The 23,490-nt window shown below is 41.0% G+C and overlaps 1 protein-coding gene across 1 annotated transcript in view; it reads right to left on the bottom strand.

Moving 5' to 3' along the window:
- rnf17 (ring finger protein 17) overlaps positions 1-23,490 on the bottom strand; it is a 174,729-nt gene that overhangs the window by 7,693 nt on the left and 143,546 nt on the right. Inside the window, exons 29-31 of the mRNA XM_069891323.1 lie at positions 9,539-9,604; positions 7,183-7,299; positions 522-678 (exon numbers count right to left, since the gene is read on the bottom strand). Coding sequence (XP_069747424.1) covers positions 522-678; positions 7,183-7,299; positions 9,539-9,604 — 340 coding nt within the window. The remainder of the gene's footprint in view (positions 1-521; positions 679-7,182; positions 7,300-9,538; positions 9,605-23,490) is intronic.

Genomic DNA, 23,490 nt, shown 5'->3' with positions numbered 1-23,490 from the left:
ATTGCGGGTCACCACTGCATAAGGCAAAATTGACGTTTTTCAGTGCATTTTAAAAGTGATAAGGTACTTAATTATATGGAGTATATGGAAACAGACCAACTATAGCTATGCCCATCATCAATCACATTATATGATTGCTTTTCTGGGGAACAAATGCCATTAACGTTAAGGTACTCAAGTTAATGCTCCACTTACCATGGATTTATTGTAACTGAGTGACAGCCATCATTAGTTTAATAAAGATACATACATGGAAAAAAATTGAAAAGTGAAATGTTGTACCTTTAGAATAAGCAAAATACTGGTGGAGAGAAATGTGCCACTTATTATGGCAAAAAATTGTAAATCAAAGTATTCAAAATTTTAATGGTAGTGTAGGAAATATTCTCAAATCAGGCAACTGTAAATTAAGCACTTCCTATGCAGCACATTATAGGGCTTGCTATTAAAATACAGCATGATTGACATGTTAGGTTATACTTTGTCATAGAGCAGAACAAAATGAATCTCGTAGTCCATACCAGATCTGAAATCTGTAAGCAAAGCAAGTGCTCCTGCATTTGGATTAAGCTCTCTTAGAGATTGCTCAAGGTCATCTTTAGATTCATAGCTTATGCCACTACCATCAGTATAATTGTCCGATTCAACATCTTTTCTTGTACCAAGAGAAACATAAACCTGAATAAAGCAAATTCCAGAGAATTACATTATATCGTGCCATTCATTCCAATAAATAACTTGGTTTTAATCCTCCAGGCGAATAAAATACTAGTCCTAATATTAGCTTTGTTCCTTTAATTTTTTTTCTTTTCTTCTTTCCTTCAATCTGAAATTCCAATCTATTCTTTTCGATGAATATTCCATTGCTAAACTATTTTTTAAAAATTCCGTAACCTGCCCCATAATGCTTACATTTAATGCAATGGATTTACTTTGGAACAAGTTGTTTCTACATTTGTTCTTTCATCCTTTTGTTATAAAAGCATATTCTTGGAGAGTCCATCATTGTAAATCACAAAAATTTGAAGACACCGTGGTTGAAGTAAAAACACAAAATGTTGGAGAAATTCAGCAGGTCAAACAGTGTCCTTTATATAGCAAAGGTTAAAGTACATAACTGACATTTTGGGCCTGAGCCCTTCATCAAGGCATGGAAGAGTGTCAGCAGGCATCCAAATAAAAGGATGGGGAGAAATGTTGGGGGGTGGAGGGCAAAGGCAGGTGATGATAAGTGGAGAAAGGAGGGAGGGGACAGCAGCAATCAGGGGGAGGAGGGATGTCTGAGTGGGTGGAGGGGGAAGAACTGGAAAGGGGGAGGGAAAAGTGATGAGCAGATGTAAAGGAGAGATCGTGGCCGCTACATGGTGACGCAACCAGGCTCCTATTCAGAGGACACATCACATGCCAATCAAGGCTGGACTCGCCCCAAGCCATTTAGGTGAGAGAGTAGAGGGCGGAGCGTTCAGAGGAGGTAAGATTAGAATATGAAAGGGGAGTGATGAAGTTGAGATGGTTTATGTCTTGGTGACAATTGGAAATAAAAAGGTCCAGAGTGGGTCAGGACAAGGTATACTGGAGGAGGAAGGCCGCTTGAAGCAGGAGAAAGAGTCTTGGGTTGGGGGGCAGGGGGTGGAGAGTCACAGTCATGGAAATAAGCCTGGAGGTGGAGGAAGAAGTGTTTGGCATCGTGGCATGCATGGAACTCATTTAGGTGTGGGTGGGTTGAGGGGGGGGGGGAGTGAGGCCTCTACTGAGATCTGAGTGCTCCGTCTCAATGAGGGAAAGGTCAGAGGGGATGTTAAAGACCAAGCAAGGTCAAGAGTGGGAAATCGTTGTTGTGGAGGGTGTTGGGGGTGGTGGATGGTCAGGGAGGCCCGAGGGTAGAGATGGGAGAGGTTGGAGGGAGGATGAGGAGGGTTGGGGGTTTGGTGGGAGGAGGGTTGGGGAGGTCAGAGGAGGGAAGAGGGGTAGTGATGTGGAGGTAGGGGAGTTGAGGAGGAGGGGACCACAGAAGGAGGTGGAGAAGGGAGAGGTCTAGGAGGATAGGGAAGGAGTAGTGAGGGGATTGTGAGTGGGATCCAGCAGAGAGATCAAGACTCCAGTAGCCATCTGTGTCAGGAGCAACATGGTTGGAGTCAGCATGGGAGGCTCCAGTCAGGATCCCCTGCAGGTCGGTGGACTGGTTCAGCACTGGAGTTGGCAGTCGAAGCATCAGGAGCTCCATGGGACTCACCATGGAGATGGCAGCTATGGCGTCAGGAGTTATATTGGGTCAGCGGCCAGGGCTCATGTTGAAGTAGGTGGCCATGGCACTGGGACCTCCGTGGAGTAGGTGGTTGGGGCTGGTAGTTTGGGTTACATCTGTGGTGTCAGGAGCTTGTTTCCACTTTGGTTCTGTGGGTTTTGAGTTAACTGACATTGCCCTATCAGCATTTGAGAGTCTCTGACAGTGGGTGTATTGTTGGAGAGGTTTTTATCCTCCTTCCACCTTTTTCCTCCCATGTTCCTTTCAACGAGTAGAGTTTCAATACAAATGACTTTCTTCCCATCTTCAAGACTTTCTATTTTCTAATAGACAACTTGAACATCCTGTTATTGTATTTTATATCAAATTAAATTTGGATATATTGTATTTCAAGTAACCTAGAAGTTTTAATATAGTCAAAGTGACAACTCAATTTATTCTTTCGCTTTTGACATAAATCCAATATTGTTTATAGCAATATATAACAAAATGTTCCTTTTACTAACATTGAATTTATTTGCAAGTCTGAATAACTTTTTATTCCATTCAATGAAGTAGAAAAAAAACCAAAAAAGATTTTCTTAGCAAATACTACACATTAAGAAATTCCTGCTCTCCTCACAGCATACCTAACCAGTTTTTAAATTCAGTTTCTAAATCTCCCTTTAATTCTATTCTTAACAACTTTTCTATTATCTTGTTATCTTAATTATGGCTTAATGAAAGTTTATGTATGCCACAGCACCATTTATTTTCTCAAAAAGTATGATTTTCTGACCAAAAGAGATTCAGATTAATAAATCTGAATTGGCTGTTGCATTCTTTAAATTCAGCTGGAGTTAGACTTGAAGAATTATGTCTCTTTATGCAGGGCTGCAATTATTTAGCTCTGTCCCTTCTTGAAAGGTGTTGCATTATCCATCTTCATTCATTATCAAAATTATGAACATTAACTCAAAATATTCTGCTATTTCTAGATATGGTTAGCACAATGCTGTTATAATGCCAGTGACTCAGGTTCAAATCCGGCACTGTAAGGAGTTTATATGTTCTCCCTGCATGGGCTTCCTCCAGGTGCTCTGGTTCCCTCCCACCCTTGGATGTAATTGGGCAGTACAGGCTTGTGGGCTGGAAAGGCCTGTTACCGTGCTGCATGTCTAAATTTAAATTATACAATTTGTATTTATCTAGCAGCTGTGTAGTCAAGTCCATCATGGACTCTGATCTTCTATCAATTGAAGACATGCATGTGAGGTGTTGTCTCAAGAAGGCAGCCAAGATATAGGGCAGCATGGCTTGCACAACTCAAATACCGTGCCAGCGATCTGGGTTTGAATCTGGCGCTCTCTGTAAAGAGTTTGTATGTTCTCCCCATGTCTGTGTGGGTTTCCTCTGGGTGCTCCAGTTTCCTCTCACCCTTCAGAAATGTAGGTATTTGAAAGCACAGGCTTATGGGCCAGAAGGGCCTGTTACAGCAAGGCAAAGAGGTCATTCTCAGAGCCTTTGCTCCTTTGTCTCATTGTTGGTTCTGCAGGCTTGTTCACTATCCCTAGTTTTATGTGGTGGTGGGGGAATTGACAGCCATATACTTAAGTACGTTAGAGAGCCCATATTCCACTATATCTGCAGAAATGTGGTCTTATAACACTTTGCTATGGTTTAGATGGATTGAGATACAATTTCCAGTAACACTGTCCCCATTCCTTGAGATTTTGTTCATTGTTACATTAACCAGGGCAATGGCGGAGGCCCAGATGACTAATCCAAGTGCTGATACTGCACTGGAGACATCAGTCATAGATGTTGAAGAGTATTGGATTGATTCCTAAACAAGCCCTTGATTGAATAAGCAGATATGGCTGGCACGTCTAAGGTCACACATAGTCACCGGCTTAAGTACTATGTTCCTTTGCCACTGTAAACCACTTTCTTAAAAGTTGAGGAATAGGAACTGGCTACAAGAGGGAAGATTAAGCCTGAAACTTGCCTGTACTTCATTGAGAACTCTTTCAATGATAGAGATTGCAGGGGCATGGCAAGATGGCGTAGAGGACAGACGTGCGGTCCCACCCTCCCTCAGCTAGTTTTTTAAGAAACCATTTTTAAAGTTTATAGTGATTAAAAGTTGTATTTTTACTTTTGGGAACATTAGAGGGTTATAATGGCTACTCATGTAAAAAAAAAAACGAAAACTCAACTGCAGAAGAAATTACCTTTTAAAAGTGCTGAAGAATTGAGGCCTACCTTTTCAATTGAAGCCACGGACCTGACGTTTGGAACCTCCAAGGCACAGAGGACTCCTGCCCGGCTAAGTATGACGCCGGCGCTGACCTTGCCTCTGCAAGATGACGCCGGCTTGACGATGAGTTCAGCCGGTGCCGAACCTCACATCTGCAATGTCGGGCACGCGGGCGACTTGGCTGAGAGAAGAGCCCTTGAGCCCAGGCTGCTGTCAGGTGAGCTGGGGAAGCGCAGAATGGCGTCGGAAGTCACACCTGTGCAGTCCCTGGCCTTACCAGGCATGCACGGTGCTTCAAGGGTCCGGGACCAGTTGGACTGTGCGTGGGCTGTGGGGGGGGGCCCGAGCAGCAGCGTCCCGACGTGGTCGGGATGCCATCGTCGGGTGTACAGATCCGCAGCCGCACCGGGAAGGGACCGACAACACTGGAAGAAGAAGCAGACTTACCTTTACGGTGCAGCTCACAGGAACAATTGGAGGTGGAGACCAGAGAAGGTAGGCCTCAAAAAGTGGAACTGGAATGGAGTCTGTGTGTACAGTCCTGGAAGGGATTGCTATCAAATGGACAATATGTTTAAACAATGACTCAAGGATTTTTAGAAGTGACAACCAAAATGACTACTATGTCTGAAGATATGTCTGCAGTTAAGAGTGATGAGTGATGTTAATAAGTGTATTAAATCAGTGCAAGAAATTTTTTTAAAAATTGAAACAGCTTTTTTTGAATGTAAAAATCAAGTTGATTGTAATAGGGAAAGAATGTAATAAATGGAAGATTCCTTTGTGGATTGGGGAATTCTTATTGAAAAAAATTGACTCATTGGAAAATCAAAGTCGGAGAAATAATGTGAGAATTGTGGGTCTCCCAGAAGATATTGAAGGGTCCAATCCAATAAAAAATTTTTAAGAACTGGATTCCCAAGGTGTTGGGCAAGAAGTTTTTTTTCGGAAGACTTAGAATTGGAAAGGGGACATAGAACGTTACGAAAGAAACCGTTATCAGGACAACTGCCACGGGCGGTTTTAATTCATTGTTTGAAATACCAGGACAGAGAAATGATAGTACGGTTGGTGGTGAAGAAGGCACGACAAAGTCAAACTCCAATGATGGTCCAAAATAACAGTATTTTTCTATGCAGATTTGAGTCAAGAGATTATTAGGCGACATCGGGAATTTAACTCGGCTAAAGAAATATTGTGGCGGAAGGGTTACAAATTTGCTTTTCGTTACCCTGCAGTATTAAAAGTCTTTTATGGTAATTTTCAATCTCAATTTTTTGAAAATGACCATGATGCATTAATCTTTGCTAATTCACTACCAGATTTGCAAGGATATGGAAGATCTTCACCGCTGTCGCCTTAAAAGAAGGCAAATGGAAATGGGAATGGGAAGAACGGGAAAAGTGGGAAGAAAGGAAAGAAAGAAGTTTTAACACAGTCTTATTGACATTGAAGATCTGGAACAATAATTGGGAATGGAATCACTAAGTTGAATATACTTACAGTATTTGATTGTGTTGATGTGAATGATGTATTTCTGGCTGGGGGGGTGTGGTGGATAGCACTGAAATCTTTGATAGTCATCCGCCACTAGTGGGATTTACCACACCCAGTTTTTTAGGGTGTTATTACCTTTGGGTAGATTTTTTTGGGGATAATTAATATTTTTTAAAAATATTTTCTTTAAATATCTAGGGGAGGGATAGTGATTTCAGTTATTATAAGGGGAGCGATATTTTGTAGTGAGAGATTATATTGTTAATTTGTAAGGATGTCTAATTTGAAATTTGCAACTTTTAATGTTCAGGGGTTAAACAATCCGATTAAGCAAAAACGAGTTTTGGCTTATATTAAGAAAATAAAAATGAACATTGCCTTTTTACAAGAAACTCATTTGACTGAAAAAGAACATTTGAACTTGAAGAGAGATTGGGTTGGACATGTGTTTTCTTCTTCATTTAATTCTAAGGCAAGAGGTGTCGCAATTCTAATTCATAAGAATTTGCCTTTTGAATTACAAAATATCGAAGGAAATGTTGGGCGGGTCTTAAGGGTGAATTGTAAAGTTTTTGCTGAATCTTGGACTTTCCTCAATGTTTACGCACCTAATGTGGATGATGAGCGTTTTATTTCTGATGCTTTTTTTGTTGTTAAATCAATCTAATGACAATATCATAATTGGGGGAGATTTTAATCGTTTTTTGGATCCTTTACTGGATAGATCTCCAAAAACTATAAAGAAATCAAAGATGGCGACATAAATTGGGGCTTTGATGAAGGACTTAAATTTGGTGGATATTTGGAGAAGGGTCAATCCTACGGAGAAGGATTTCTCTTTTTATTCGACTCATAGCCTGCTGGGAAATGAGCAGTACAATATCAGCATGACTTTCAGAAGTTTTAATGTCTCCTATCAAATGATGCGTTTTCGATGGTGTGGAAGGCAGGGAAAAAGAAGAAAAAATTTTAGTCAGAAGGAATTAAACTTGCTTCTTTTTTTTAAAAAAAGTGCTTGCGGTTTCTAAATTGGTAAATTTGCATAATTGGTTTTACATTTTGTGTCATTCATGTTTATTCTGTGGATTCTTGGATTCTCATTTTAAAAAACTTATTCAATTAAAAGTATTTCAATAGTATTTCTTTGAAATAATATCAAATAAAATCTATCTGAAATCTGCCATGAAAAAGTAGCACATACCTGATTGGGAGTCTCCAGGTGCTTTACAATGACAGGAAAAACCTCTCCAGGCAAAGGTAACAGTGGATAGCCATACTTGGGTAATACAACTGTTTCAAACTGTGAAGACAGCAAACCCTGTGAATACAGATTTCCAACCTGTTAGATTATTTTTCTACATTGGCCAAGAAATTTCTCATTTTGTTTTTATGGAAGGCTAAGTCCCCGGGGCTGGACGTGACATACCTCAGACTGCTATGGGAAGTGAGAGGAGAGAGAGCTGGACAGTACCTATGATCTTTGAATCCTCTTTGGCCACTGGGAGGTGCTGGAGGATTGGAAAATGGCAAATGTAGTGCCCTTGTTTAAAAAAAGGTAATAGGGAGCACCCTGGGAATTAAAGATCGGTGAGTCTTACGTCAGTGGTCTGCAAACTAATGGAGAGGATTCTTAAGGATAGGATCTATGAGGATTTGTGAAGGGAAGGCTGTGCCTCACGGTCTAATTGAATTTCATGAAGAGGTATCAAAAGAAATTGATGAGGGTAGGGCAGTAGGTGTGGTCTACATGGATTTTAGCAAGGCATTTGATGAGGTCCTCCACGAGAGGCTCATCCAGAAAGTCATGAGATCCATAGAACCTTGGCTGTGTGGATAAAAAATTGGCTTGTAGGAAGAAAGCAGAGAGTAGTAGTGGAAGGAAAATATTCTGCCTGGAGGTCGGTGACTAGTGGAGTGCCACAAGGATCTGTTCTGGGACCCCAGTTCTTTGTGATTTTTATAAATGACCTGGATGAAGAGTGTAAGGTAAAAACATCATGAGATGGGACCGGAGAAGGAGTCACCCAGTACTAAGGAGTAACAGAATGCAGATGTGACCTTGTACACTCAAGATAAGCTTTGCACTAACAAGAATGATGTGCAGCAGACTAACAGAGAAGGATAGCAACAGTTTATTCATTGGACAATGTCATGGTATGATAATTTACTAAGTACGTATCCTGAGGTATAAAAAAAACACCACTTGCTGATAACAGCAGAATGCGCCTTCTCCAACTAACACTGTTAGTTGCAAGTGTTACAATCCGGTAATAAAGAACAAAGAACCTTGATTTCGACTCAGTCTGGTGTCTGACTCACTCATTCATGAACAAAGCAGACCTAACAAGAGGTAGAAGAATGGGTCAGTAAGTTTGCGGATGACATGAAGGGTGGAAGAGTTGTGGATGAACATGAAGGTTGTCGAAGGTTACAAGAGGATATAGACAGGGTGCAGAGTTGGGCAGAAAAGTGGCAGATGGATTTACAGGGCTAATGGTCAGTTACTTATGACTGTGGAGGAACAGAGGGACCTTGGGGTTAAAATTCATACATTCTCAAGGTTGCTGCACAGGTTAAGACAAAAGCTAAGAAGGGCTATGGGATGCTGGAATTCATTAATAGGGGGATTGAATTCAGTAGAGAGGTCATGTTACTACTCTCTAAATCTCTGGTAAGACCACACTTAGAATATCGTTCTGATCATCTCATTATAGGGAGGATTTGGAAGCTATGGAAAGGGTGCAGAGGAGATCTACCAGGATGTTGCCTAGTTGGGGAAACGAGTCTTATGAGATAAGGTTATCAGAGCTTGGACTTTTCTCTTTGGAGTGTAGAAGGATTTGATAATCTACAATATTATGAGAGGCATAGATAGGGTGGACAGCCAGCTGTTTCCCAGGGCAAGATCAGCAAACACCAGAAGAAAAAAGTACAAAGGTAAGGAAGGGAAGTTTAGGGGAGACAACAGAGGTAAGGTTTTTTTTTATATACAGAGAGTTGTGGGTGCCAGGATTGCCTTGGCAGGGATGGTGGTGGAGGCTGAAACTTTGGGAGCATTTAAGAGTCTCTTAGATTAAAGAAAAATAGAGGGTTATGGGGTAGGAAGGGTTTAGTACTATTTTTAAAGGAAGGAATAACATCAAGGACTGAAGGGCCTGTACTGTGTGCAGTATTGTTCTATGTTCTAAGGACAATGTATTTCTTAGAGTTCTAATGGTTAAGAGTTCAATTTTTAAAATGTAGAAAGCAACATAAAAATGGTTACTCCAGTTACAGTACATCAAATAATTTAGTTTCAGATTGTAATATCCTGGAGGTCAGATTGATCCATCTATATAAATGATAACAAGATCCCTCATCCCCAATTGTTGATGGCTTGGGCTCAGATTTAAAAAAAAACTCCAGCCATCCTTCCATTCCACCCTGTAGCCCAACCAGAGCATGATGAAGAGTTAGCAGAAGTTGATGACCAATACTAAAACTAAGCTTCAATGACAAAGGACATATTCACAAAGGACAAGAACTCAATATTTTATTAATGTTTAGTAACTTCTTACTTCAAATGTCAAATCCCAGTTTTCTTCAGGGGTATTTTCTTCATGATCTAAATCAGGTAAATCTTTCTATGGAGGAAAAAAAACCCAAACATTATAAAGTAGATGAAAGATCACTTTCAAGAGTGTTTGCTTTTTTGTTGTTAGTATTAACACACCATGCAAATACAACACGTATAAAAATCAAATTGAGGCTCCAAATATCAGTTAATTCCTGAAAGTCAGCATCAGTTCACAGAAAGAAGCATCAAAATGAGATGTGAAGAGGAAATTTGCATATACTGGGGTTGAGTGCAGTACACAAAAGTGCTGGAGAAACTCAGCTGGTGATGCAGCATCCATAGAGAGCAAAAGGCAGTCAACGTTTCAGGATTACCAACTTTACTGCTGGCAGAAATATCCTTCCTCTGACTACAATTTTAAATGACAGACTACAGGTTTCTAATTTAGATATATGAAGTGCTTGCAAATTTCCTAAAACAAGATTTCACTCTTCTGGGTATGAGAAATACAAGCAACAAGAGTTATAAAATAAACACAAAGTGTCAGTTATAGGAATGTACAAAAGAAGCTTCACTTCTCAGGTGAAATACATTTTCAGCAGGTGTGTTTTTAAACCTGAGCAATGCAAACTTTAAACAAAATTGTTTCAAGTCCAGAGGACCCCAAAACCCAGCAGCAATAGATATTCACCAAGACAAATGGTTACTTCAACAAAAGTTGTTTTTAATTATCTTTAAACATGAAAAGAGAATCAAACTTTAACTTATCACTAACCTACTTAACTTAACTTAACCCATTCTAATTCTAAGTGCAAGTGTTTGTAATGTGTGTGTAAATTTAAGAAAAGTTCTTTGGTTCACAGTCCAATCTCATTTCTCATTCCTCCACGTTCACTAGTTGCAGGCAATTCTTAAGCTGTGCACAGAATTTAACAAGTATAAAGTTCACCAGGTTTTGGTGCTCGTAAGGTAAATGGTTACCATTCAGGAAAGTTCTTGTCGATTTTCAGAGAGAGATTTGTTGTTCCAGGACATCCACAACTGATGTACTTCCATCAGTCACCTCAGTGTCTTGCTTGATGAAACTTGTCCCATCAGGATTCTCCAGATGATAACCTCTTTCTTTCAGGTCACCACAGAGTTCCTTTTTGTTTCCCTTATTCCAAGTGAAACATTAGACAGACAGTCCTCTCCTCTTGCATGAACCACAAGAGCATTGACCAGGCCGTCATCCAGTCGGGCTGTGGACAAGCTTACCAGCTTGTCCTGTTCCAGTCCCAGCTACTTCTGCTGGCTGCAACACTGTCAAGTGATCTCTGCTTCTCTCTCTCTCTCTCTCTCTCTGACAGAAAGCCTGCTTGACTCTCTCTGCTTACAAAACCACATGACTCTCTTACAACATCAAGTTCTCTTTCCTGACAGCAGCGGCTCCAGCATTCTCTTTCATCTGTTGCCTTTGGTAAACAACAGTCCATTAGTGAAGTCTCTTGAGCACTCTGCAAAGCTCTCGCAAAAGCTGAAAGAAGCCACTATGTCTTGCATTAGCAGAGCTCCAGTATTTCAAATAAGATCTGTTTCCTAATTTATCTCCCAAAAACATATCTATATACTCTGTCACACAATCTAACATGTTGAAAATGAATATTTACCAACTAGACGTTGAATTGATTTAATAATCGACATAGCCGCTCTCAGTGAAGTCCGCCTGGCAGATGTAGGAAGCCTCCAAGAACGCGGCGCGGGCTACACACTCTACTGGTCTGGCAAGCCTTTGGATGAACAACGCCTATCTGGTGTAGGCTTCATGGTCAAGAACTCCATTGCCTCCAAACTCGAAAACCTTCCGACAGGCCACTCGGACCGAATCATGTCCATTCGACTCCCCCTTCAAAACAAGCGTCGCATCACCCTCATCAGTGTCTATGCTCCAACCCTCCAGGCGGAACCAGCAGAAAAGGACAAGTTCTACACTGACCTGCGCAACCTCATCCAACGCACCCCTACAGCCGACAAGGTTGTCATCCTTGGCGACTTCAACGCTCGCGTCGGCAAAGACTCAGAAACCTGGCCAGGAATCCTGGGCAAGCATGGTGTCGGCAAGTGCAACGACAATGGGCGCCTCCTGTTGGAGCTCTGCGCAGAACAGCGGCTTGTCATTACAAACACCCTTTTTCAGCAGAGGGACAGCCTGAAGACTACCTGGATGCATCCCCGATCCAAACACTGGCACCTCCTGGACTACATCCTGGTGCGAGAAAGTGACAAACGAGATGTGCTCCACACCAGGGTCATGCCCAGCGTGGAATGCCACACTGATCACCGGCTAGTTCGCTGCAAGCTCAACCTTCACTTCAAGCCAAAGCCCAGGAACAGTAAAGCCCCCAGAAAGAGGTTCAATGTTGGAAACCTGCAGTCAGACGAAGTGAGAGGAAACTTCCAGGCAAACCTCAAAGCAAAGCTCGACGATGCAATCCGCCTCACGGACCCGTCCCCTGAAACCCTCTGGGATCAGCTGAAGACTACCATACTGCAATCAACTGAAGAGGTACTGGGCTTCTCCTCCAGGAAAAACAAGGACTGGTTCGACGAAAACAGCCAGGAAATCCAGGAGCTGCTGGCAAAGAAGCGAGCTGCCCACCAGGCTCACCTTACAAGGCCGTCCTGTCCAGAGAAGAAACAAGCCTTCCGTCGTGCATGCAGCCATCTTCAGCACAAACTCCGGGAGATCCAAAATTAGTGGTGGACTAGCCTCGCCAAGCGAACCCAGCTCAGCACAGACACTGGCGACTTCAGGGGTTTCTACGAGGCTCTAAAGGCTGTGTACGGCCCCTCACCCCAAGTCCAAAGCCCGCTGCGCAGCTCAGACGGCAAAGTCCTCCTCAGCGACAAGATCTTCATCCTCAACCGATGGTCAGAACACTTCCAATCTCTTTTCAGTGCCAACCGCTCAGTCCAAGATTCCGCCCTGCTCCAGCTCCCTCAACAGCCCCTAAGGCTAGAGCTGGATGAGGTCCTCACCCAGGATGAGACATATAAGGCAATCGAACAACTGAAAAGTGGCAAAGCAGCAGGTATGGATGGAATCCCCACAGAGGTCTGGAAGGCTGGCATCAAAACTCTGCATGTCAATCTGCATGAGTTTTTCAAGCTTTGTTGGGACCAAGGAAAACTGCCTCAGGACCTTCGTGATGCCACCATCATCACCCTATACTAAAACAAAGGCGAGAAATCAGACTGCTCAAACTACAGGGGAATCACGCTGCTCTCCATTGCAGGCAAAATCTTCGCTAGGATTCTCCTAAATAGAATAATACCTAGTGTCGCCGAGAATATTCTCCCAGAATCACAGTGCGGCTTTCGCGCAAACAGAGGAACTACTAACATGGTCTTTGCCCTCAGACAGCTCCAAGAAAAGTGCAGAGAACAAAACAAAGGACTCTACATCACCTTTGTTGACCTCACCAAAGCCTTCGACACCGTGAGCAGGAAAGGGCTTTGGCAAATACTAGAGCGCATCGGATGCCCCCCAAAGTTCCTCAACATGGTTATCCAACTGCACGAAAACCAACAAGGTCGGGTCAGATACAGCAATGAGCTCTCTGAACCCTTCTCCATTAACAATGGCGTGAAGCAAGGCTGTGTTCTCGCACCAACCCTCTTTTCAATCTTCTTCAGCATGATGCTGAACCAAGCCATGAAAGACCTCAACAATGAAGACACTGGGAGGAGTCACGTGATGGAGTAGTAGCCGGACGGAGAACTCCAGCCCTCTCCAGAAAAGTCGGGAAAAACAAGAGAAAATACAAAGGCACAGAAATAAAAGTTAAAGAAAAGTGAGTATAAAGGTGGAAAGAAGATGGAGACAAAAAAAGAAAAATCAAAATTAACGGAAAGAAGAGAGGAAGAGAAGACAACGGAGGAAAAAGGTGAAGGCCTTACCTGTCCGAAGAGGCCCGCTGTGGAGAGAGGAGCACGCATCCTCAGGTCGGTAGAAAAAGAACTACAACAATGGCTCGCAGAGCCGAGTAAAAGTGCGCAACCGCGCATGAAAAAAAACACACCGACGGGAGGGGGGACCAGCTGGGGAGTCGATCTCCACAGCCGGCAACGACAGCTGCAGAACACCTGCAGCAAGAAGAGACCACAGAAAACAATGAAAACAAGAAAGAAGAGAAGGAAAGGGCAACAAAGAAACAACAGATGGCCAACCCAGAGGAAGAAGAAGAGGAAGAATACAGTGAAATAGATGAAGGGAAAGGCAAGGTAAAGGATATACTTGCTCTTGTTAGAGGATACATGGAGTTATTTAAAGAATGGCAAACACAGGAATTCAATGATTTAAGAAGAACAATAAACAATACAGAAGAGAAAGTGAATAAAATAGATATGACCTTAACAGAAATGGGGAAAAAAATGGACAAGATGGAAGAACGGGCAGTAGCAGCAGAAATGGAGGTAGAAGACTTAAAAAAGAAATTGGAGGAATCTAATAAAAAAACTAAAGAGACACAAGAACTACTAGCTCAAAAAATAGATACAATGGAAAATTATAACAGAAGAAATAACATAAAGATAGTGGGACTTAAGGAAGATGAAGAAGGCAAGAATATGAGGGAGTTTATAAAAGAGTGGATCCCTAAGACCCTAGGATGTCCAGAACTACAGCATGAAATGGAAATAGAAAGGGCACATAGAGCATTGGCCTCTAAACCACAACCACAACAAAAACCAAGATCTATTGTAGTAAAATTCCTAAGATATACTACAAGAGAAAAGGTACTGGAGAAGGCAATGGAAAAAGTAAGAGAGGGCAACAAACCACTGGAATATAAAGGGCAAAAAATCTTCATTTATCCAGATATAAGTTTTGAACTCCTAAAGAAGAGAAAGGAGTTCAAAACAGCAAAGGCGATTTTATGGAAGAAAGGGTATAAATTTATACTGAAGCATCCTGCGGTATTGAAAATATTTATTCCAGGACAACAAAACAGACTATTCTCGGATCCAGAAGAAGCACGAAAATTTGCAGAACAATTACAAAAATAGACTGAGGGAGGAAGACGGGTAATGAGAGTAAAAATGATCACGATTGATATGTATGTGGGTAAAGACAAAAATAGACTGAGGGATGAAGACGGGTAATGAGGGTAAAAATGACCACGATTGATATGTATGCGGGTAAAGAGGTATAAGAGTGAATAGAGACAATGTGCATACGTGAATGTATCTGTAATTAGAGGAAAATATAGATAGTATAGACAAGAATTAATAAGGGAAGGTAATGGAATAGAGAGAATAAGGAGGGAATTAAAAGAGTGACCTTTGTGACATATGAAAAGTGAAATCTTTTCGGGGGGGGGGCTGGGTGGGGGAAAATAGCGGTCACTGCAAAATCAGTTGACGCTTGCGAGTGGATTCGCAAATCCAAATGGAGAGGGGAGATGTGGTTGTCCGACAAGGGATAAAGGACATCTCAGGAGGGGAAGGGGAGATTGGGGATAAAGAAGATAGAAATAGGAGAATAAGGAAAATGTTGGATGTTGTAGGAATGTTGTCTTGTAAAGAGTTGAAAATAAGAAAACAGAAATGGAAAAGGAGGAAAGGTAATGATGGAAAAACGGAAAGAGAAGATAAACAAAATATAAAATGGCTAAGCTGAACTATATGACTTTAAATATTAATGGAATACATAACCAAATTAAAAGGAAGAAACTACTAAATTTACTGAAAAAGGAAAAAATAGATATAGCATTTGTCCAAGAAACACACTTAACTGAATTGGAGCACAAGAAATTAAAGAGAGATTGGGTAGGACATGTAACAGCAGCATCGTATAATTCAAAAGCAAGAGGAGTGGCTATATTAATTAGCAAAAATGTGCCATTTAAAATAGAAGAGGAAATAATAGATCCAGCAGGGAGATATGTTATGATAAAATGTCAGATATATTCGGAGCATTGGAATCTACTTAATATATATTCACCTAACGAAGAAGATCAAAAGTTTATGCAAGATATCTTTTTGAAGGTAGCTAATACGCAAGGGAACATACTAATAGGAGGGGATTTCAATCTGAATTTGGATCCAAATATGGATAAAACGGGGAAAAAAATTAACAGGAAGAACAAAGTAACCAAATTTATAATTAAATCAATGCAAGAAATGAAACTTGTGGACATATGGAGGAAACAAAACCCAAAAGAAAAGGAATACTCATACTACTCGACTAGACATAAAACATACTCAAGAATAGACCTATTTTTGTTATCAGCTAGTATGCAGGATAGAGTAAGAAAAACAGAATATAAAGCGACCATTCACCCTTAATACTGACAGTAAAGCTAGAGGACATCCCTCCAAGAATGTATAGATGGAGATTAAACCCCATGCTACTTAAAAGACAGGATTTTAGAGAATTTATTGAAAAACAATTAAAAATGTATTTTGAAGTAAATACGGAATCAGTGGAAGATAAGTTTATACTATGGGACGCAATGAAAGCATTCATTAGAGGGCAAATAATAAGTTATGTAACCAAGATGAAGAAGGACTACAATCAGGAAACAGAGCAGTTGGAAAGGGAAATAGTAAACATAGAAAAAAAATTAGCAATGAAGGAAGATACAACTAAAAGAAGAGAATTGGCGGATAAAAAAATAAAATATGAAACATTACAAACATATAAGGTGGAGAAGAATATAATGAAGACAAAACAGAAATATTATGAACTAGGTGAAAAAACACACAAAATCTTAGCATGGCAGCTTAAGACAGAGCAAACTAAGAAAATGGCATTGGCAACAAGGAAAAAAGACAAACAAGTTACATATAATCCGAAAGAAATAGAGAATTCTATGAACAATTATACAGAACTGAAAACGAAGGGAAAGAAGGGAAAATAGATGAATTTTTGACTAAAATTGAACTACCAAAACTACAAATAGAGGAACAAAATAAATTAACAGAACCATTTGGAACAGTAGAAATACAAGAGATAATAAAAAAATTACCAAATAATAAGACACCAGGAGAGGATGGACTCCCAATAGAATTCTACAAAACATTTAAAGACCTATTAATACCGCCCCTCCTGGATGTAATCAACCAGATTGATGAGACACAAAACTTACCAGATTCATGTCTTTTGGCTTGGCTTCGCGGACGAAGATTTATGGAGGGGGTAAAAAGTCCACGTCAGCTGCAGACTCGTTTGTGGCTGACAAGTCCGATGCGGGACAGGCAGACACGATTGCAGCGGTTGCAGGGGAAAATTGGTTGGTTGGGGATGGGTGTTGGGTTTTTCCTCCTTTGCCTTTTGTCAGTGAGGTAGGCTCTGCGGTCTTCTTCAAAGGAGGTTGCTGCCCGCCAAACTGTGAGGCGCCAAGATGCACGGTTTGAGGCGATATCAGCCCACTGGCGGTGGTCAATGTGGCAGGCACCAAGAGATTTCTTTAGGCAGTCCTTGTACCTTTTCTTTGGTGCACCTCTGTCACGGTGGCCAGTGGAGAGCTCGCCATATAACACGATCTTGGGAAGGCGATGGTCCTCCATTCTGGAGACGTGACCCATCCAGCGCAGCTGGATCTTCAGCAGCGTGGACTCGATGCTGTCGACCTCTGCCATCTCGAGTACTTCGACGTTAGGGATGTAAGCGCTCCAATGGATGTTGAGGATGGAGCGGAGACAAAAACGGTCAACCAGTTTACCTATCTCGGCTGCACCATTTCATCAGATGCAAGGATCGACAATGAGATAGACAACAGACTCGCCAAGGCAAATAGCGCCTTTGGAAGACTACACAAAAGAGTCTGGAAAAACAACCAACTGAAAAACCTCACAAAGATAAGCGTATACAGAGCCGTTGTCATACCCACACTCCCAGATTCATGTAAAACAGCAATAATTACAGTGATACTAAAACAAGGGAAAGATCCACTCTCACCAGCGTCATATAGACCAATATCTTTGCTAAACACAGATTATAAGATAATAGCTAAACTATTAGCAAACAGATTAGCAGAACAGGTACCGAAAATGGTAAATTTAGACCAAACTGGATTTATCAAAAAAAGACGCACAACAGACAATATTTGTAAATTTATTAACTTAATTCATGCAGTAGAAGGAAATAAAGCACCTGCAGTAGCAGTTGCTTTAGACGCAGAGAAGGCCTTCGACAGAGTAGAATGGAATTATTTGTTCAAAGTATTGCAAAAATTCAGTTTACCGGAGAAGTATATTAATTGGATTAAAGCATTATATAAGGGACCGTTAGCGAAAGTGACAGTAAATGGACATGTATCAAAGCAATTTAACTTAAGCAGGTCAACGCGGCAGGGATGCCCACTATCACCGTTATTGTTTGCGCTAGCTATAGAACCACTAGCAGAATCGATAAGAATAGATAATAATATAAAAGGAATAAAAATAAAAGACAGGGAATATAAAATCAGTCTATTTGCGGATGATGTGATAGTGTACTTAACAGAACCAGAACTATCAATAAAAGAATTATATAAGAAATTGAAGGAATATGGAGAAGTGTCGGGATACAAGATAAACGTAAATAAAAGTGAAGCAATGCCTATGAATAACGCGGATTTCTCAAAATTTAAGAAGGAATCCCCATTCAGATGGCAAATGCAGGCAATAAGATACCTAGGTGTACAAATAAACAAAAATCTAGGCCAATTATATAAACTCAATTACAATCCACTAATGAAAAAATTACAGGACGATTTAGAGCATTGGAAAGAGCTACCACTAACACTGATAGGAAGGATAAACTGTATTAAAATGAACATTTTTCCAAGGATACTATACTTATTTCAGGCATTGCCAATACAACTGACAGAAAAATTCTTCAAAGAGTTAAAGAAAATAATAAGGAAATTTTTATGGAGAGGGGGGAAACCGAGGATAGCACTAGATAAATTAACAGAATGGTATAAACAAGGAGGCTTACAATTGCCAAACTTCAAAAATTATTATAGAGCCGCACAATTAAGATACCTATCAGATTTTTATCAAACAAGGGAAAAACCAGACTGGACGAGATTAGAATTAGATAAAATAGGGGAAAAGATACCTGAACACATATTATATAAATGGGATGAAAAATTGGTACAACATAGAACTTCTCCAGTATTACACCATCTCCTCAATATTTGGAAAAAGATTCATGTAGAAAGAAATAAAACAAATTATCAATTACCAAAACTAATATTGACGCAAAATAAGCTACTCCCTTTTATAATAGACAACCTTTCCTTTAGAAAATGGGGAAAAAAAGGGATTAAAAGAATAGAAAATTGTTTTTCAGGAAGTAGATTCTTATCCTTTGAACAAATGAGAGATAAGTACAATATAACTGGAGATACAGCGCTGGCATATTACCAACTGAGATCCTACTTGAAAGATAAATTAGGAAGCAATATGAGTTTACCAGAGGGAAGTAACCTTGAATATGTGATTACAGATACAATGTTAATCAAAAGATTTATAACAAATATGTATATTAAACTGCAAGAAAAGGAGAATAAGGAAACAAATGGTAAAACTAAACAAAAATGGGAACAAGATTTAAATATAAAGATAAAAAAGGAAACATGGGAGAAATTATGTTCTGGAACGATGAGAAATACAATAAATACGAGGCTACGTATGATACAATATAATTGGTTACACAGACTATACATTACACCGCAAAAGTTAAATAAATGGGACCCAACAGTATCTGATAGATGTTTTCGATGTAAAAAAGAAAGGGGAACAACAATTCATGCAATCTGGACATGTGAGAAAGTAGAAAAATTTTGGGATGATCTCAATCAGATATTAAATAAAATAACAGAAAACAATATACCAAAGAATCCAGAGATCTTTCTCCTAAGTAACATAAAAAATAAAGAATTTGGAATTGACTTGGAGGATGCACAAAAAAGATTTGTTAAGATAGCCCTAGCCGTAGCAAAAAAATGTATTATGTCAACCTGGAAATTGGAAGATAATTTGAAAATACAACAACGGTATATAGAAATGAATAAATGTATTCCATTAGAAAAAATAACATATAGTTTAAGAAATAATATTGAAATATTCGAACAAGTATGGGAGCCTTACATTAAATACAATAGCGAAAACCTACCGGGAACAAACATTACCTAAGTTGATGGAAGGAGAAGAAAAGAATGGACTCAGTAGAATTTCTGGTGTATTTTTGTTGAATGACAACATTGTCTGACTGGCTTAATGCAACCTAGATTGTATACCTAAAATGGATGGGGGGGGGGGTGGGGGGGTGGCTTGGGAGGAGGGGGGGGGGGGGAAGAAAACGTCACTGTATATGTGTGAAAAAGAAAAAGTGTATATCATGGCTAACGTGATTTATGGTGTGAAAAATAAAAAATTTAAAAAAAAAACAATGAAGACACTGTTTACATCCGGTACCGCACGGATGGCAGTCTCTTCAATCTGAGGCGCCTGCAAGCTCACACCAAGACACAAGAGAAACTTGTACGTGAACTACTCTTTGCAGACGATGCCGCTTTAGTTGCCCATTCAGAGCCAGCTCTTCAGCGCTTGACGTCCTGTTTTGCGGAAACTGCCAAAATGTTTGGCCTGGAAGTCAGCCTGAAGAAAACCGAGGTCCTCCATCAGCCAGCTCCCCACCATGTCTACCAGCCCCCCCACATCTCCATCGGGCACACATAACTCAAAACGGTCAACCAGTTTACCTATCTCGGCTGCACCATTTCATCAGATGCAAGGATCAACAACGAGATAGACAACAGACTCACCAAGGCAAATAGCGCCTTTGGAAGACTACACAAAAGAGTCTGGAAAAACAACCAACTGAAAAACCTGACAAAGATAAGCGTATACAGAGCCATTGTCATATCCACACTCCTGTTCGGCTCCGAATCATGGGTCCTCTACCGGCATCACCTACGGCTCCTAGAACGCTTCCACCAGCGTTGTCTCCGCTCCATCCTCAACATTCACTGGAGTGCTTTCATCCCTAACGTCGAAGTACTCGAGATGGCAGAGGTCGACAGCATCGAGTCCACGCTGCTGAAGATCCAGCTGCGCTGGGTGGGTCACGTCTCCAGAATGGAGGACCATCGCCTTCCCAAGATCATGTTATATGGCGAGCTCTCCACTGGCCACCGTGACAGAGGTGTACCAAAGAAAAGGTACAAGGACTGCCTAAAGAAATCTCTTGGTGCCTGCCACATTGACCACCGCCAGTGGGCTGATATCGCCTCAAACCGTGCATCTTGGCGCCTCACAGTTCGGCAGGCAGCAACCTCCTTTGAAGAAGACCACAGAGCACACCTCATTGACAAAAGGCAAAGGAGGAAAAACCCAACACCCAACCCCAACCAACCAATTTTCCCCTGCAATCGTGTCTGCCTGTCCCGCATCGGACTTGTCAGCCACAAACGAGCCTGCAGCTGTCGTGGACATTTTACACCCTTCATAAATCTTTGTCCGCGAAGCCAAGCCAAAGAAATAACAAACTATAATAGTTTTTTTAAAACCAGTTTTGATGACCTAATAGTTCCTACCTCCCATGCTGTTTGACTAAGTTCTCTCATATTTTGTTACTATCTTGCCCTTTCTGCCTTGCTTTTCCCTGATTTTCATCTTAACTAACAGGCCGTTTTCATTTTCATTGGCAGGCAGTTTCTGCTGGGGTACCAGAAGATTCCGTGCACGAAATCCAGCTATTTACAATACAACACTGATAATGTACACAGGGCATGGTTCCCACCTATTTCCAACTGGCCTCAATTGTACTAGTTCCTAAGAAGAGTGGAAATCTATCCAAATGACCACCAACCACTGGCATACATCCACAATAATGAAGTGTTTTGAGAGACTAGTGTTGAACCACATCAGCTTGTGTCTGAGCCTATCGCAGCAACAGATCTACAGCGGACCTGTTGGCTCTACACAAAGCCCTGGAACACCTGTACAGCAAAGATGCATACATCAGGATGCTCTTTACTGAATACAGTTCAGCATTCAACATCTTCATCCCCTCAAAACTCGTCAGCAAACTCCAAGTCCTGGGCTTCAATTCCCCACTGTGTAATTGGATCCTAGATTTCCTCACCTCCAGACCCCAATCAGTGCAGATTGGCAAGAACATCTCTTCTATGATCTCCATCAGCACTGGAACACCAAATAGCTGAGTACTTAGCCTCCTGCTCTAATGACTGTGTATGACAACAATATCATTTACAAATTTTCTGATGATACCACAATAGTGGGCTGCAGAAAAAGAGGTGATGAGTCAGCATGCAGGAGTGAGATTGAAAACTTGGCTGAATGGGGTACTAATAACAACCTCTCACACACTGTCACCAAAACCAAGTAGTTGACTGTAGAAGGGAAAATCAGAGGTTTACGATCCAGTGATCACTTAGGGATTAGAGGTGCAGAGGGTGAGCAAATTAAAATTCCTAGGAGTAACTATCTCAAGACCTTCTCCTGGACCCAACATACTAATGTCATCGTGAAGAAAGCATGTCAGCACCTCTACTTCTTCAGGAGTTTTTGGAGGATTGGTATGACATTAGAAACCTTAACCAATGTATACAGATGTGTAGTGGAAATTGTGCTGACTGGCTGCATCACGGACTGGTATAAGGGCACCAATATCTCTGAGTGGAAAGCCTTGCAAAAGGTTGTGGACTCTGCCCAGTACATCACAAGCAAAACTCTCCCACCAGTGAGAGAATCTACATGGAACGCTGCTGACAGAGAGCTGCAGCAATCATCAAGGATCCACACCAACCAGGACATGTTCTGTGTGATGTTTCTTCCATTACAATAAAGAAACTTGGGTTCTTTTTAAGCAACTAGTTTATTAACTAAGCAAACAGCACGAAGGACAGAACATACACAGACCAGACCTCATGTGGAGGCATCCATCTTGAATCTACTAAAGATGAAACTGCATTCCCAAGATGGCACATTCCCCAGATGCCACACACTCCGTCACCGACCAGTGGTAGTACTTTATCATTACGCTCTGTTCTCGTGGCTGCCATCAGTAAAGAGATATAGGGACCACGAAACCTGTACCACCAAGTTCAGGAACAGTTGCTACACCGACACCATCAGACTCCTAAAAAAGACTGAGACTCATTTAAAAACTTTGCACATTATTTATTACAGAATATTTCTTCTGTATTGCAGTCAGTTTGTTTATATTTCTCTCTTTTGTATACATATCTTTTCTCTTAGGTACAGTTTACAGTTGCCAATATGTAGAAATGCTGCCTGGCCTGCAGGAAGAAGCTCAGGGTTACTTGTGATATAATTTATGTTCTCTGACAATAAATTTGAATTCTGAATTGAAAGAAACAGATGATACTTAGAAGAGTGAAATTGTGAGTTATGAAGAAGATTTCAAGAGGCTGCAGGGTTACTTGGACAGATTAGGAGAATGGGTAAAAACATGAGGTTATACATTCTGGAGGCAAATAACAGGCTGGCAGGTCATTATCAAAATGGTGACAAATTATGAAAAGGGGAGGTGCAACTAGACATAGTGACATGGTACATCAGTCCTTGAAGGTTGGAATGCAAATACAGCAGGTGAAGAAAACACAAGTTCTTGAAAAGCTCAATAAAAGACTTAATGACGACTGACTATTGGCTTTGACATCCAATATCATGAAGTGCTGAGAGGCTGGTGATGGTTCACATCAACTCTTGCCTACCAGACAGCCTTCAGTCACTTCAATTGTCCAAACAGATCCATGGCAGATGCTATCTCCCTGACTCTCCACTCAGCCATGGAACACCTAGATGCCAGGGGTATTCATATCAGACTACTGTTCAAAGACTACAGCTCTGCCTTCAATACCATAGTCCTAGCAAACTTGTTACCAAACCTCACAATCTAGGTGTTAGTGCCTCCCTAGACCTCAGTGACCC

Source organism: Narcine bancroftii, chromosome 7 (assembly GCF_036971445.1).
Source record: "Narcine bancroftii isolate sNarBan1 chromosome 7, sNarBan1.hap1, whole genome shotgun sequence".
Taxonomy (NCBI): Eukaryota; Metazoa; Chordata; class Chondrichthyes; order Torpediniformes; family Narcinidae; genus Narcine; species Narcine bancroftii.
Note: the sequence above shows the minus strand (reverse complement) of the source record. Positions and strands in the feature narration are given on the sequence as shown.